This window comes from Cupressus sempervirens, chromosome 6 (assembly GCF_028749045.1).
Source record: "Cupressus sempervirens isolate cs-2001-9-10 chromosome 6, ASM2874904v1, whole genome shotgun sequence".
In the NCBI taxonomy this organism is placed as follows: domain Eukaryota; kingdom Viridiplantae; phylum Streptophyta; class Pinopsida; order Cupressales; family Cupressaceae; genus Cupressus; species Cupressus sempervirens.
Genome location: NC_143123.1, coordinates 326,102,752 through 326,119,568, shown reverse-complemented (window position 1 = coordinate 326,119,568; position 16,817 = coordinate 326,102,752). Strand labels below are relative to the sequence as shown.

At 35.6% G+C, this 16,817-nt stretch overlaps 2 protein-coding genes across 2 annotated transcripts in view; both read right to left on the bottom strand.

Moving 5' to 3' along the window:
- The window catches only part of LOC149552483 (uncharacterized), a 395,852-nt gene that overhangs the window by 349,272 nt on the left and 29,763 nt on the right, over nucleotides 1-16,817 (bottom strand). The window contains exon 5 of the mRNA XM_089788064.1: nucleotides 8,171-8,330. Within this exon, the coding sequence (XP_089644190.1) occupies nucleotides 8,171-8,330 (160 nt within the window). The remainder of the gene's footprint in view (nucleotides 1-8,170; nucleotides 8,331-16,817) is intronic.
- On the bottom strand, nucleotides 2,139-5,216 carry LOC149552484 (uncharacterized). Its single transcript, XM_089788066.1, has 6 exons — nucleotides 4,566-5,216; nucleotides 4,122-4,420; nucleotides 3,568-3,965; nucleotides 3,247-3,470; nucleotides 2,949-3,136; nucleotides 2,139-2,853 (listed from the first exon to the last, which is right to left on the bottom strand). The coding sequence occupies exons 1-6, from the start codon at nucleotides 4,982-4,984 to the stop codon at nucleotides 2,783-2,785; spliced, it is 1,599 nt and encodes a 532-aa protein (XP_089644192.1). The 5' UTR covers nucleotides 4,985-5,216; the 3' UTR covers nucleotides 2,139-2,782.

The window sequence follows — 16,817 nt, the reverse complement described above, 5'->3', positions numbered from 1 at the left end:
AATTTGGTAATCCATCTATAGCCATTAGTGTTAATTCTATATCACTAATAATGGTTCATATACTTGATAGTTCATCTCTAATGCCGGCAACCCTTAGGAAGTAAGAATTCATTGATTCTCCTTTCTTTATCTGAATGTGATTTAGTTGCCTTTTCAGTGCTAGATCCCTAGTTGCATTGTTGACCTCATATGCATTTCTTAATGCATTCATCATATCAAATGCAGTTTGATGTTTTGTAAGCATGGTTACGATATCATTTTTTACTCCATCTAATATGATTTGAATTGCTTTCCTATTTCCTTTGCTCTAGATGGATTTATGAGGTTCAACTGGCGGTTGTTTGGATGCTTTATCAACGAATTGTCTTACATCGTTCTCTTCAAGAATCATCACGATTCTGAGTTTCCAGGCCTCAAATTTTCCCATTAAACCTATCCTCGGGTCTGATTATGTATGCCATTGAAGATAGGAGATAATTGCCAGATATATATGAAGTCTGATAACTGAATTTTGCAGAGCCTAGGTTTTACTACCAAAGCTCTAATACCATGTAAAGTTTCTGCAAATTCTGATGGAAATATTCAATAAAATCTGCAACAATCTCTGATCTAAAATATTTCCCTTAATGAAGATTGCCTTGTTCAATTTCTGATTGTATATGAGATCTTCTTTTGCTAATAACAGTTCTGAAAATAATATTTTATATTCTTCAATAAATCACTAAGGAATGACTGCTAAAGAAGCAAACTTGAAAATGATTTGTGTGCTCTTTATCCACAAACATTCCTCTATAAATATGGCGACTAAGGAACATGACCCTAGAAGGGACATGTCCTTTCCTAGGTCAGCCAGGACTATCTCTTATAAATCAGCGCCCATTTAGGATTTAGACAAGATAACACTCAACTAATCTTGTTTAGTGTTTAGACAAACAAGAATTAACCTAAGATAGACGCTGGTTACCTAGAAGACAATATATCATATTTATAGGCCTTTTCAAAGGCATTATATCATATCTATAATCAGATCCGTACGATCTGTCTTATCAGAACAGTAAGATTATGAAGTTACAGAATTTAACATAGCCACCAATTCCAAATAAACGAAATTTCTGAGATGGATATTTTTTCAAGACGATAGTTACCAGAATCTTCGTTGTGCCAAATAAAGAACAAAAGTCATTTTCTCCAAAATGCGTCGTTTTCTCCAAAATGCTCAAACAACTCTGCTACTGAATGTCTCTCTTAACTGACAGTATACATTCATGGTCTTTGCACATTACTCTTCCATAACACTAGATGATCACCTTAATCTTTGTAAAACATCTACCATTATTAATTAATGGTAATCCATGTTTGATGCTATCACTTAATTATTAGAATATGCTACTAACTGAATCTAGCTTGCAACTAGCAATCACTAGAATGTAACTGAAAAAATTCCTTCGAAATAATTGAAATAACATCGCCGGTAGTAGTCACGACACCAGTCAATATAAACTTTCACTCATTGATGGCTATTCATAACTCTTGTTGTGGTTCTTCAGAGAATTGAATGCATAATACTATTGCCAGTGACATGTCAATATCCTGTGAGCTAATCCCAACGGCAAGAGGCTATTCACCTTGTCTAAAGGCAAGTGCCAACTGCGACGGATTGCTTGAAATGATGGCAATCACTAGCGTATGGATGTGCCACCTGCGACAGACTGCTTGAAATGATGGCAAACACCAGTGTATGGATGTGCTAACTTCCTGAATAATCTATGTGATACAACTAATGAACCACTAAGAATCTTCTTGAATTTGTTCATGGGTACTCGATGCAAATGGTTATACCTTAACTAATGGTGTGAATCATTCATCCATAGTTGGAAAACTCGCCAAATGCAAAAACTCGCCAAGCCCCCCAAAAGTTTAATCGGGAAAAACTCGGCGATTTAAAAAAAAAACTCGGGAAAAACTCGGGAACCTAAAAAAACCGCTGAAATTTAATTAAAAATACATTTATTTTGCAAAATTTAATGAGAAGATGCATCTAATAAGTTAATTAAAGACAATACAAAAGAAAGAAACAAAGTTTAGATATATATAAATGTATAATGCGTACAAAATTGCATTCTCATGCAGAATGCTCATGGTAGGAAGCAAAATAGTAAATTACTAAATAGTTTCAATCTGTCAAACTAGAAGTAAATACTAAAAGTCTAAATACATCAATACAATTTGACAATGTCAATCACATCTTCCTCTTTCCACTTGCACTAGCAGGAAAGCGAGGGGGTCTAGTCCTAGAAGAAGTGCCCCGCACTGGGATAGGGCGTGAGCTGCGTGACTGTGAACTCTGTGGCTGTGCCCCCTCGCTCGACGTCTCTACTGACTGGCTCGGCGTCCTAGAAGAGAATGCATCTCCTCCTAATGGTAATGCCTGATCCTCGCCTGAATCATCATCATCCTTGTCCTCATCCTCAATGTCATCCATAGTGAACTGAAAATCAGCGTTAGCCTCCCCCTCCATGGCCTGCCTCTCCAAATCAGCGATCTCATTTGGTGTAAACAATGGACTTGGCTCCTGTGCTATCCAATCAGAATAAGGATCTATCTCATTTAGATCAAGCGTACCAGGTAGTTCTAAGAGCTGTGCCTTTTTTATGCGCAACTTAAGATTATAGTGCACATAAACAAGGTCATTAAGCCGTTTTTGAGTCAATCTATTTCTTTTCTTTGTATGGATGGACTCAAATAAGCTCCAATTGCGCTCACAATGGGATGAGCTACAAGGTTAGGATAGGACTCTAAGAGCAAATTTCCTTAAATTGGGGGTATTGCCACCCCAACTTGCCCACCAAGCATCTGCAAAACAAAATTAAAAAAGTTATAAAGCAATAAAAAAAAAATCAGAAGCACAACTTATCAATTAGCAAAAGTTTTAAAGTTTGACGCTTTACCTGGTGCTTGAGTAGATCTTGCTCTCTTTGCTAGCATAGAAGAGAACAAAGGACCCCTTGATTCCACATAGATTTGTTGTTCGGTCACAATAAGGTCTCTCTCCTCTTCACTTGATATCATTCTCTCAATGCATTTAGAGAGACCTTCCATGACCTCTCCATTAGGATCTGAGTAGGAATCATCAGCCCTAAAACAAATAGAAAATGATATCAAATCTTACTACACAACCTTAAAAAGTAAAGTAAAATAAAGACTTATTAAAATCCCAACTTCAAGGACAATCAATTATCATAGTACCTGAATTTGGGATTGAGGAAGTAGCCTGCTGCATGAATAGGTTGGTGGAGCATATTGTTCCACCTCCTATCAATTATTTCCCAAATGGGGTCAAATTTGAGACTATCCCCGTGATAGTAACTTCTAACAGCCTCTTTCGCCCTATCCATGGCCTCATAAAGACCTCCCATTGGGGATTGTTGCCCATCACATGTGTGCAAGACTAGAACCAGGGGCAGAGACATCTACATTTGAAATTTGAAAAATACAAATTAGTTAATAACATAGTAAGTTATGAATTGATAATGAAACTTGAATACACTAAAAACATAATGAAGTTACCTCCACACTCTCCTTAGCCTTTGCAAAAAAGCTATCATCAAACACTATTCGTGCCACAGCCTCTCCTTCGGGCTTCTTTGTGTAAGGTGAAGCAACCCAATCAGCACACACAAACATTTGCTTCAAAGCCAATATGTGGTCAAGAAGACTTTGCAACGTCAAGAAGACCGTTGCAAACCTTGTCATAGCAGGTCTCATCAAATCTTTGCCTTTAGTGGCTTTTCTCATCAAACTGAGAACCCATGGGTGATTATAGATATATTTCGTGACTCGCCTAGCATCTTCCACAATTGGACTCACCCAATCAAGTTTTCCTATGTCCTCCAAAAGAAGGTCAAGGACGTGTGCTGCACAAGGTGACCAAAAAAGTGTGGGATGCCTCTCTTGGAGGATTCTACCTAAAAGATTAGCAAAAAATCAATAATCAATAACAAACTTTTCATATTTAGTATTTACAAATTACATCAAATCTAAATTGAATAATACCATTATCCAGATTCCATAGCATTACATTCATAATTCATATTGATTCAAATATAAAAAATCAAATCTACCTGCTGCCACATATGCTGCTGCATTATCTGTGATTATTTGCACCACATTCTCTATTCCCACCTCCATGACAACATTCTCCAACATTAAAGCCAATGTTGCTGCATTTTTCACTTTGTTGGAGGCATCGACAGATTTCCAAAACACCACATCATCTTTGCAAGCAATCAAGAAGTTAATAATGGTTCTACTTCTTCCATCTGTCCACCCATCAGATAAAATGGTGCAGCCATACTTCTTCCACTCTTTCTTTTGGTCTTCTATCAACAATGTTGCCCTACCAACCGCTTTGTCAAGCAACCTACAAAATTTAGGTGTAATATTAAATAAAGTGTAAGTGTTAGTAAAAAATTAGGAAATAAGTTATAACAATTAAGATTTAAAATATAACAATGAACTAAAGTGAATCACAATTATTTACAATTACTAAATAGTAAAATACTAACCTTCCACTCATATCCTTGCGATTAGGTGGCTTGTACCCTTTGCCTGATATTGTCATTGCATTCACCATATTGACCCAATAGGGACTATCAGCGGCATTCATTGAGATATTGTTGAAAAACCAAAAATCAGCTGCTGCAATATCAGTTTGCTCATGCACCTCCTTAAACCATGCAGTGCCCTCTAACGATGGTTGTGCTCCAGGTGTGTTCCTGGGCACAAAATAACCACCTATCCCTGATGGGGATCCGGATGGTGATGATGAAGAAGTAGGAGATGTAGAAGAAGTGGAACCGGTAAATGAGAAATTTTGTTTGCGGATCCGTGGGCCACGAAGAGATCCTGGTATGTTCTCAAGTGCTTCTTCTTCCTCTTGCATATCAAAAGGAGCTCTTTCAGATTCAGCTATGGCTGCCCTCATAGCTAATTTTGCCCTCTCCCTATTCAATTTTTTCTCTTCAGCAGCTGCAAGTAGGGCATGGATGAATCTTTTTTCTTCATCAGTTACCTTGAGACAAGGATTTGAGTCATGTTTCTTTATGCCTGCAAGGTGGTATTTGAGGCGGTTTATGCCTCCAGAAATAATTCTCTCACAGGGAATGCATATCACCTTCCCAATATCATTTGGATTTGGAGCTTCATAGGCATACCGCCATGCCTTATCTCTTACATTTTTAGGCCGAGTGCCTATATATCCAGATGGGCATGGTGTTTGTGGCCACTCTTCTTGCGGGTTTGTCATTTTTTTAATGCTTGACCGCTGCCCTACACATAAATTTATAGAAAAATGAATAAACAAAGTTAAAACTTAGAAGCTAGGGTTTCAAATGATTCAAAGTTCAAACATAGAGTTAAACTTAAAATGATTTGAAATGATTTGAAATCATTTACAAACAACAACAAAAACAAAAGAACATTTGTTATAAAACTATAAAAAATTTCAAACTATGATAAAATGAACATAGGAAAGAAATTTGTCTTCGAAAACCGGTTAGAATCCTCTAAAATCCACTCAAATCCATCTTGAATCACTTGCAATCAGCTAAGAATGCCTCCAAACCTTCTTCTCTCCATGCCTCAAGGCTCTAGACAATGCAAATACAACAAACAATGAGCAAAAAAATAACTTTGTGCCCTTTTTAGCCGTCACAGTCCGCGGGCCAGGAAATCGCGAGTTTTTAGTTAAAACTCGCCGAGTTTTAGCCGAGTAATCGGCGATTAATCTGCGAGTAAATACTTTCCAGCCGAGTTTTTGATTTGGCGAGTTAAGTGGCCAAAAACTCGCCGAGCTGAAAAACTCGGCGAGTGTTTGAAACTCGCCGAGTACTCGGCGAGTTTTCCATCTATGCATTCATCAATTCACCATTGGCCCCAATATTCCTGTGGCTGCCAAAAATTAATGCCTCAAAGTATGGTCTAACGGCAATGATATCTACCAAAATTTAGGGCACAAAAATTAATACTCCACCAAATTTAGTAGTGTTTTTTCAAACTATATGAATATTGCTCTTTAAAAATGGTGGATGAGTTAATAGCAACAATGTCTATAGTTCACCCAATCTGGACGTGTCGCGTTGTTAAAACCCATTCATATGCAATTCCTCTAGATAGATAAAACTCCTCAGACTTCAACACACAACTCCACCATATTCCACTTGATTGAATAACAAGCTTAGCAATGGTTTCTTTTTCACGTCATTTCTCACTGAACATTGCTTGTGCCATTCTTGCTAAGAGAAGGATCACAACCCTGCCAACTACCCTTTGTATACATTGTCCATCAATTGGCATGCTGTTCAACTCGCACGTAGAAACATTCTCCCTACAACTCTCAATAATAACCAATGAGGTATCCTCCTTTTCAAGATTGCAGGCTATCATTTCATGGATACGGTCTCAAAATTCATCCCTGCGAGCATTCTCACCTTCAGCCCATTGAAAACACTGTCAAGTCTTTTGCCCAAGTCCAAATACTTGCAGATGAAAGAAATATGTTTCCAAACTATAACTTTGTTGACGGCAAGAATCATAAAATATTTGGCCAATGAGTGCATAATTGACAGTCCTAATAATAGGTTCACAGTAGCAATATTATTTCAAAAATAACAATTCTCGTCAGAAACTAATAAATCCTTCTACAATTTATATTCTTTGCACGTCCATATGATACTGCAACAATAAGAATCACGTGATTTTCCGACAGGAATCTCTTATAGATATTGCTTGAATCCTTCAATTATGAATAAATACTAGTTGCCATTCATTTTTCAGAATAATATATTCCTTTGTTTCTTCAAATTAATAATTCAAGAAACCTCACAGGCTGGCAGGAAAACCAACTTTGAGTACCACTATAATATCCCAGTCTGGATATTCTTTTCAAGAGCTCCCAAATAAGGTTTAGAATGCAAACAGATCATTTCTGCAGCGAATTTCAAATTTGAACAGTAAATAAATCAGCAAATGTTCATATAAAAATACTCTGAATTGCTATTGCATTATAATAATCAGCAATACACTAAAATGAAAAGTCCAATCTTAAATACAGTGCCAATAGTCATATTGGAAAAGACTATAAATGCACCTGTAACTCTAGATGTGAACTCCATCATGTTCACCGCATAAGATGAATTGGATTTGTGTCGAATCCACCCAAGAAGCCTGAAGGGTTCCGTCCTCAGATTTTGGAAATGAAATCTACAAGTTTCCACCTTTCTCAAAGAAAAATCTGAAAACAATCTCAATCCCAAGCATACTCAAATGAAACCAGCTCTCCTTTTATTGTCCAATGCCATGACTCTTCAGATTCCATTCCCTGTCTTCCATCCTCTTCTCCTTTTTGTCCTCTTTTTTCCCTTTTGAATTAAACTGACCTTTTAAATAATTTGCACTCAACTCCAAAGTCACTTTTTAAATATTTGATGAAGTGAACTTTTAAAATTCCCTAATGTCCCAAAAAAGGGACATTACAGAAACATGCTAGTCAACTTTTTTACCAATTATGGAAAAAGGTAGCCATTCTAATGGCCCAAAGTGAAGTTTGTTCATTTTGCTTCCATTGACTTACAACAAAAGCCACCTCAATCTCTGTATCTTTTTTTAATTCATTGTGGCTGTTAATGACGCATCTTCTCTGAGGCAGCCTATATTTTGCTATGGTGCCTTAAATATCTCTGTTAGGTTATAACTAAATTCAATTAGAGGCCTCCTCAGGTATCAGAATTATAGAAGCTTTTCATAATTATTTTGCTTGTTATGAATGTTGGAGATGGGTAAAATACTAAAATGAAGCTCAAAGATAACATCAAAGTAGCTACCATCGAAAAATGAGTAAAATATTAATTAATAATTCATCTAAGAAATCCTTACACATTGCAGAGAGCCACCATGATATAACATCAGATCAGAAAACAGAACAATATCAATCTTATAATACAAGGAGAGGAATTGTTTTCTGGTCATCTGGTGAAAGCTACGATTTTGTCTTACTTTTTCGTTGTGTGGATATTTTTTGTTCAAAGATTATCATTTATCAATTCCTGGATCGAAACAACACTGGGTCATTGAACAACAAAATGAAATTCAGCAATTTCACAATGATACTAACGTGGTAAAGGTCGTATCAAATTTCCCTCGTCATCCAATTCTGCCTTCGCTTTGATGCGCTTCCAAACCAAATTTCCCAATGTGTCCATTATGTCAGTGACCAAAACAAATAAGGTGGGATAAAATTGAGGGACTGAAGTGTCTGACAAGAGCCTTGCAACCTGTCAACGAAATAATCATACCAGATGAATTGACCTGTGACAAACTTGCATTATTCAAATTAAAACTTAAGAGATTGGTCAAACAGTATAATACAACACAATACTCCCTAAAAGTTGACATATCCACCCAAAGTAAACCTCAAAACAGCCAAATAAAAAAATTATCAAGAAGATACAATGCCAAGTTGAAGTACTGAAGAGAACTGAATATAACAAGCATTATAAACTCAAACTCATTTATTTGTCAACTTAATAAATTTATAAATGCAAGGTAAACATTAGTTAATTTAATGTTTTGATTAGAAATCAAAAGAAATCAGTCTTATTAGTGCTTAAGTCTCAGTTCATTGCAATATCCTGAACAAAAATGTCCAGATCTTTTTTGCAGATTCACAATGGACAATGTCTGAGCCTAAACACCTTTTGATTACTAAGATCTCCATATGGGAAAGGTGAGAGTATACAATGAAAAGATTAATATTATAATATGGTAAAATACTTGTTGGTGGCAAGCGGCACATTTCAATCTAGCATTACAAAATCTGAAAGTAACTGAAACTGGTTCTAGCAACAAGACTTTCTGAACAAAGCACAAATACTGAATCTAGTAGAGAATCATACAAATTAACATTACTAATAACAATGCTAAAGACAAGTAATTTTTTAATGTCCTGGAAACATAGTCACCCAAACTTACAATACTCAAAACAACTTCTAAACTTGTGATGTTTCTAGCAATATTCAATGCCTCCAATAGGAAGTCTTGACAAACAACTTTCAGATTTAAAAATTTAAATCAGACATTGCAAAACCCAGAATCATTCACAATTTTTACATCGCCATTAATGATAGCCCAAATTTAACAAACGAAAGATTGATTCCAACACTTCTAGTTGTAATGAAGCCTGAAATACGTTAATAAATGCTCCAAGGGTGACATAGACAACAAAAAAATGTAGTGCTAGTGGGCTATCTGCGGATGATATTTTTTTCCCGATTCTGTTTTTTTGCCAGTCGTCTGATTTTATTTTGTTTTCTGATTTTTTTTTTTCATAAAGTTTTTTGCTTTTTTTGTTTTTTGAAGTTTTGAGACAATGCTATTTTTGAAATGCATAAACTTAGATCGAAACATAAACAATTGCTTCTAAGCTAAATGCCAAATTGGAAGAATACTACATAATTTGTTTATTTTCAATTCCTTCAAAGGCATTACACTAAGAACAGTCCCAGGGGACAATTTGCTGTCATACTTTGTCAACAATTGTGAATTTTCTCAATGTCTAATATCAGAACTTGCTAGTAATGGCAAAGTTTTGTAGCCATCTGATAAAAACCTGATTTCATGCTATTGTGTGCTGACTGGATTCTGCAAATCCCTGTTATATGTTATTCCAGATTGGTCTGAAGCTGTACGGCCTAATACAGTACCGTAGCTTTAAACTAACGACAAAAGTCACAGGTAAACCTTTGCTAAAAGCCCGATCTGCAACAGCCTTAGGGAAATTATACAAAAAATATCCCCAAGTAATGTCAGATGCAAAGCACTCACTCTGATTTTTCCTTGTAACCCCTGCTGCAACTACTGACACCCAAATCTGAGACCCAGAAGCTGCAAAACAAACTTCTTTTCGTGGCTAGGAATGGTGTCAAAGCCTTGCCTGATAACTGCTGTAAAAGCATATGGGCTCAGACAGTGATTATCTGCTCAAAATGGCTGCTGATTACTCCCAGCTCTGCAAAATAAACCACTCATAAACAAGCTGGCTCAAATTTGCAGTAGCCTGGAGGAGTAGAGATAACTCCAGGAAGCCAAAAGTTGTCAATTTCTCACTCTGATCTCAAAGATTTTGGTAGATAGATGCCCTCTTCAAATTTAGATCTGAACAAATTTCTCATCAAATCAGCTGAGAAACCCTTTGAGAGAGCTCTCCACAACATTGCTAGTGTAGAAAATGATTTCTGGATGCTAAAATCACCTCCAAAACTTCATTTTATACTTTTTCAATTTTCCCTACAAAAGCAATTCCGAATTAGGGTTTTTATTCACCCTTTTTAACATAAAATTATGTTTTATTTTATTTTAATCCCATCCTAGGATTTCAACTTCATGAGAGGTCATTATTCATTACAAACTTGGCCCCCTTCTAAGCTATAAACTTAATTATACGCCTAGGGACTTGGGCCAAATATTATAAAACTTCATTATATCACAATTGATTAAAATAATCACTTTTATTATTATTTCATGCGACCAACTTAGGAATAAATTAAAATTATTTCCAGTTTATTCGTCGCTCACTCATCCGGACCCCAATCTGAATTTTATGTATGAAGACCACCATCTGCTGATGCTATCTGACCATGGGGAGCTTCATCCTAAAATTTAGCCCTAACATTTAGGAGCTCTTCTAAAAAAAGGAACCATGCGCTAGAAGTGTTTGGGCTGATCCCGGAGGCCTCTTGGTGTGTCACTGCTAATTCCCAAAACATCCCTAAAAATTATGGAACCCTCCTAAAGTCTAGGTGACTGCCCAAGACTGGTCAAACGGGCTCCCGAAGCCCTAATAACTGATAAGTCATCACAACTTCCTAATGAATGCACTCAAAAATGGTCACCTTGACTATGTGCCCTAGTTTCACAATTTATCTCAAGCTTGAATCAATATTTGCATCATCATTTCCTTTGATCAAATTAAATTATTTGAATTATTCAATTTATTTGAATTATTTGAATTATTTCATTAATCTTATTATTTTACATCAATTTCCTTGATTAAATTGGAATTAATTTATTTAATTAATTTTAAATAAATGGTTGACCACTTTGATTTTTGGCATTATTTAATTAAAGGAATTTGGTCCCTTTTAATTTAATAAAACCCCTCTCCACAATATTTTATGTGCAAAATTTATTATTTTAAAATAAATAAATTAAATAAATGTCACACTTTACTTTATAAGAAAAGGGATTAATTATTTTTTAAATATCTATCATCTTATCATTTTTATGGAGTTTTACACTCCACGTCACTAATTAAATGCTAATTGTACATTCTTTTATGTGGGTCACACCCTTCATTTAATTTTCAATTTCCCTCCAATTTCCTCATGCCTCTTGGCTTTGGTATATAAGGAGACCTTCTTCCTTCATTTTTCATGATGCAATTTTATTATCACCATTATGCTACAGGCTTTTGGAGCTTTCATGCGATTTCCTTGAGGACTTCAAGCATTCTTGCGATTGATCATACTTTAATACACACTTGATGCTACTACTATACTTGCAAATTTGAAGCTTTCTTGAAGACTTGGAGATATCTTGCATGTTAATGTCCATTTGAATCTTTTGTTCATTCAATGTACTTGCCAAGACCTGTGTTCATATGAGAGCCACCTCTCCACAAACCTTTGCACATTGATGATAGGAAGCTATGAGTCGATTCTTGAGATCTTGCTTTTTCATGGAGTTTTATTGATTGATCTTGAGTGTAAGGATTCATAGAAGTGTGTTTTCTATTTGTCCACATTTTTCACACACACCTAAAAGGGTTTCCTATCCATCTCATTGCCATGTGGTCCTGCTAGTAATCATACTATCTGGTACTAATGCTAAGGTAGGCGTAAAAATGGGAACATTACAAAAAACAAACTGAAAAGTAATATACTGAAAACCACAGCAAATTAGACAAACTTGTAAGATAGAACATAGAACGCATGAAACACATTCACAACCTCTAGATGAGATTTTCATACAAAATCAAAGGGGTTTCGTCATTCAATCCTTGAAACTGAAGGGTTTTCTCTAATATCTAGCAAAACTAAGGGTTTTCATCCTTGATTCTGATTGCTTGAACACAAGATTCTATTCATAGTGTTAATAAGGGTCTTTGGGTTTAGAACGACTGATGCTCTGAATAATCAAAGTTTGGCAATGTATAGTCTACAGCTTATTCATGCAACCTTGGGAGAAGAATCAAGGACACTTTATGCTATAGGGGTCACTCGTGCACTTCACATCATTAACTTCAATGCCCTCATGAAGGAACTACTTCATTCGAATCTGCAAAGCCACCTAGAGGTAAGAACAAACTCTCCTCCCTCTAATCATGAACATTAAATCCCCTAGAACAGTAGCTTTCAGATAACATGAGGAGTATCAAGGCTTGAAATCAAAACTACCACATTAATGATTGCATGAGCATGTTGATATTTTTTCATCATTTGAAGCATAGTTGGCAGAGTCAATGAGTATCGGCCAAATTCATTAAAAAACAAGTTAATCACTAGAAAAGTCGTCAGGAAAACTCAGGAGTCTTTGGCAAGTACTAGCCAAAAACTCTGAGAGTTCGAACATAAAACTTGGCAATTATAGCAACCATGCAGGATTCACCTGGAGGCAATGAAAACTTACCTATTTTGCTCTATAAAACATGAATGCCTCACACTTTGTTTACCGCATAGGTTAATTAAGAATTGCACACACACAATGAACACGAACACGAACAGCAGAACTCTTCTTATTATTATTCGCATATGCCAAAACATTACATTATGCTTCATTGATTAGATGATTACAATGCTTTCCGAAGGGGTTATAAATACTTTCCGAGGAACCTTCCCGAAGGTATCCGTCGGCTAGATACATTATATCCGCTACAAACTATTTACCCGTCGGCTACATAACAAGAACTTTCCCGAAGGGACCCGTCGGCTAATACAAAAACTTTTCCGAAGGGTCCTGTCGGCTGATACACAATTTCTACCGACGACACACTTCTTAATACAACACTAGAAGCATAAAGTGAGTAATTTCAAGAATTGGGGAGAAATAGTTCTATTCTTTTTCTGCAAACATTGAAATTCATTTTTGCCCTTAATAAGTAGCATGTATGCGCTAAAACAATCATAATTTCCTACAACTTTAAACTTTACTGCCAAAGAACTGCATCTTGTCGCTAGTTTTTGTTCATCTATGCTTAAAAACTTAAATAATTAACTGTTTTTATACAAAAAATTATTTTTTCTGATTTTAACATTGTTTTACAATAAAATGATTAAGATATACCCAGAACTGGTTCTTCACTTCAAGCAGGTTCTGAGCATGGACAGATGTATCGATAGAGCTCATTTAGCTTTCTTCTCATCTTAGGAAAAGCTTGACACTTGCCTACCCATCCTAGAATCACCTAGCTGACTGATAGTGCTTGACTTGCTCCATTTCTCACATGAGTAGGCTCACAGGGGTAGATGAGAAGAAAAGCCATCCTAGTGGCAGTCTAGACTTGACATATTTTTCCCTGTGATGTACCCAGAACTGGTTCTTCACGTCAAGCAGGTTCTAAGCATGGATAGATGTATCAATAGAGCTCATTTAGCTTTCTTCTCATCTTAGGAAAAGCTTGACACTTGCCCACCCATCCTAGAATCACCTAGCTGACTGATAGTGCTTGACTTGCTCCATTTCTCACATAGGCTCACAGGGGTAGATGAAAAGAAAAGCCATCCTAGTGGCAATCTAGACTTGACTTGACATATTTTGCATTGGATTAACATTCACTTAGGAGCTCAAAACTGGGAAGACCTAAAGTACACCAACACTATATTAAAACAATTGGCATACCAAATTACCCATGTCTCCTACTTTAAAAAATAGTTGTACTCATACCCACACCGTAAGTACCCAAGTACCCCATCCATGTGCAATCTTGCTAATTTATAGTAACTTATGTTGAATTTAGGCTTATTTTTTTCTATTTTAAAATTACAATGTTGTACTTTAACTTTGTACTTGTAGGTTAGATACAATGGCAAATAGAGAAGCCTCTGGACCAACACCTGGGATACAGAGAAGCCTCTTGAATAAAGGAACAAGGCTTCAAGAACAAGCCGCTCTTGAACATGAAGCCAACCCAACGATTTTCCATTAGTTATCCCTCAAACTAGCTTGCCAAGATTGTAAATAGGGATCTCAAAACAGTAGATAAAACACCTAGAGATGGCAAAGCTCAAATATAATGATTAATTGCATGAAATCCCTTGAAAGATTTGTCAATATAACCTCCCAAGAGCTAATGCATACTAACAAGAAATAATAGTTTAATCTACAGCCTAAAACGTTTTATATTGTAACATGATCAGTTGCCTTATTGTGATCAGTACCTTAAAAATGCAATGAGTCTGCAATTAGAAAAAATACAAAGAGTGTTGAAACATGAGACCATAACCTTATTGCTAGATATAAGTCATTTATTGCAGATGAGCCAAAAATTATGTAGAACACATCAATCTAGTTGCATTTCCCTCCAAAAAAATATTTACAGGGAAAAGAAAACACAGAATAGAATCAAAATACATGGTGTTCCATGATCTATCTAAAGCACCCTTTATGTAATTCTGAAAATGTTTATACATTCAATAGCTAGGCACTTTCTCTATCAAGAGATCCACTCCTAACACCAAAGGGTAAACTAAAATTAATAATTAACCAACAAATGTGACCCTAGAAATGAACACCATCATTCCAAGAGTTGTGATGCTAACCACTGAGAAATTAGTTCTAAAGAGCAGCTTCACACCTTGCCATCTTTCACATGGATTTATTGACAAACTCTCTAAATAAACTTATCCTTAATATATATCATTTGACAGTAAAAACCATATGGATAGCACTAGCAAACACAAAAGCAAAAAGATTCAAACTAGGGGAAAGTTTTAGGACCTTGGGTCTGATGACACTTCATGAATCACTTACATCAACCCTTTCAAAGAAATGATATAAGTTGACTTTTTGAAGAATAACATAAGTTACTTTTCAACAACATAAATTTAATTATTTAATTATTCTGCCTTCTCAACATTCCATTAGTCTACATGAAAATTGAGTTATATAAGCTAAGGTTCAGTGTCAATTTTATACTACAGAAGGGGATATGTGAAAATGAGGAAGGAACAAATGTCAATTATTTGATTAGGCAAGCCCTGTCTCCATTACTATAAAGTATAAATTGGAGTACTACAAAAGGAAAAAGACTCTAACTCCAGGAAAGGATATCGAATTTATGTAACAGAGACAAGGCTTGCCTAATCAAATGACTGACACTTGTTCCTTCCTCATTTTATCATATCTCCTTCTCTACTATAAAATTTAATAATCATCCTTAGCTTATTTGACTCAATTTTTCATGCAGACTAAGGGAATGTTGAAAAGACAGAATAATGAAATAATTAGATTTATGTTGTTGAAAAGTAACTTTATGTTATTATTCAAAAAGACAACTTATATTCAATTCTTTGAAAACGTTGATATAAGTGATTCATAAAGTGTCATGAAGCCCAAGGTCCTAAAAGCGAGTAGTAAAACGGGCAATTTAGTAATTATAACTTTATAAATAAAAATAAAAATATAAGAATATAACCTCATTATCTTCAATTGAAAAGATATAAAAGAAGGATTGTTTCCAAAAAGAGGTACTTGTGCTCATTTTATCAACTTCATTTCTAGAGAATGAATGTGAGCTCTTCCTCCCTTTCTTGAGGACTATGAATAAGGCCCGTAGACAGTTAACCGTTCCTTCACAAGGGCTACCACAACTGGACTATGAAGGCAAATTGATTCTAAAACCTGAAATAGTGTTAGATGTAAGGGAGAAGAGGTTGAGGAACAAAGTCATACCTGAGTATTTGGTGAAATGAAAAGGACTTCCCCTCAAAGATGCAACATGGAAAGAGGTTTAACTTTTTTAACATCCCATCTTGAAATTGCTCTAGGACAAGCAATTAATGGATGGAAGACTGTGATGAGCCTGGATTAAGGCCAGTCAACCAGCCCTGTTCGCAGGGGTTTAGATATTGCTAGGTATTTTATTTTCAAATAAAGCAATAAGCTGATAATTAATTTGTAGATTGAATTTATGAATAAATGATGATTATTAAATAAATTTTACAAGTTTGCTCCAACCACTTGAGAGGTAGTTATCTTCCTTGTAGCTGACCTATGAGAAAAATATATTAGTAGAGCATCTGTATAGCAGTTGGGTATCAAAGTGTTTCAAAGTTCAATTGATCTGGCATTATGATTAAATGAATGCACAGGGTATTCAGATGCAAACCTAAATATCATACACCAAGCAAGAATAAATATACACGGTTTGTGACCAAGAGACAAATGTAGAAGTTCATGTGGTGTTCAAGGGAGGAATACAAACTCTGATTTCACCTGTACGAGTAGGGGGTATTGGTCTACTGAATCTGAATTCTTTAGAACGAATAATTCAAAATAAAATCTCTTAGGAAGATAAATGATTGCTTGAGAAATGGCAACTACAACTGGAACAATTATTTTATTCATGCGCACTAATTTCTGTTTGCTGCTCACTTGATTCTGTATTATCTATCAGACCACTGATTTAGTATTTTTTTTTAATTCCCGAGTCTTTGCCACCTTCTTTACTCGAGCAGCTTCATTCTAGAGGGCAAACTTTTACATGT

Excerpts from the sequence above, each read along its gene's own strand:
- LOC149552484 (XM_089788066.1), bottom strand. The coding sequence starts at position 4,984 with ATGAGGGCAGCCATAGCTGAATCTGAAAGAGCTCCTTTTGATATGCAA. Across the intron at positions 3,471-3,567 it reads AGGCTAAGGAGAGTGTGGAG|ATGTCTCTGCCCCTGGTTCT; the intron begins GTAACTTCATTA and ends TTTCAAATGTAG. Across the intron at positions 3,137-3,246 it reads TTCCTCAATCCCAAATTCAG|GGCTGATGATTCCTACTCAG; the intron begins GTACTATGATAA and ends TATTTGTTTTAG.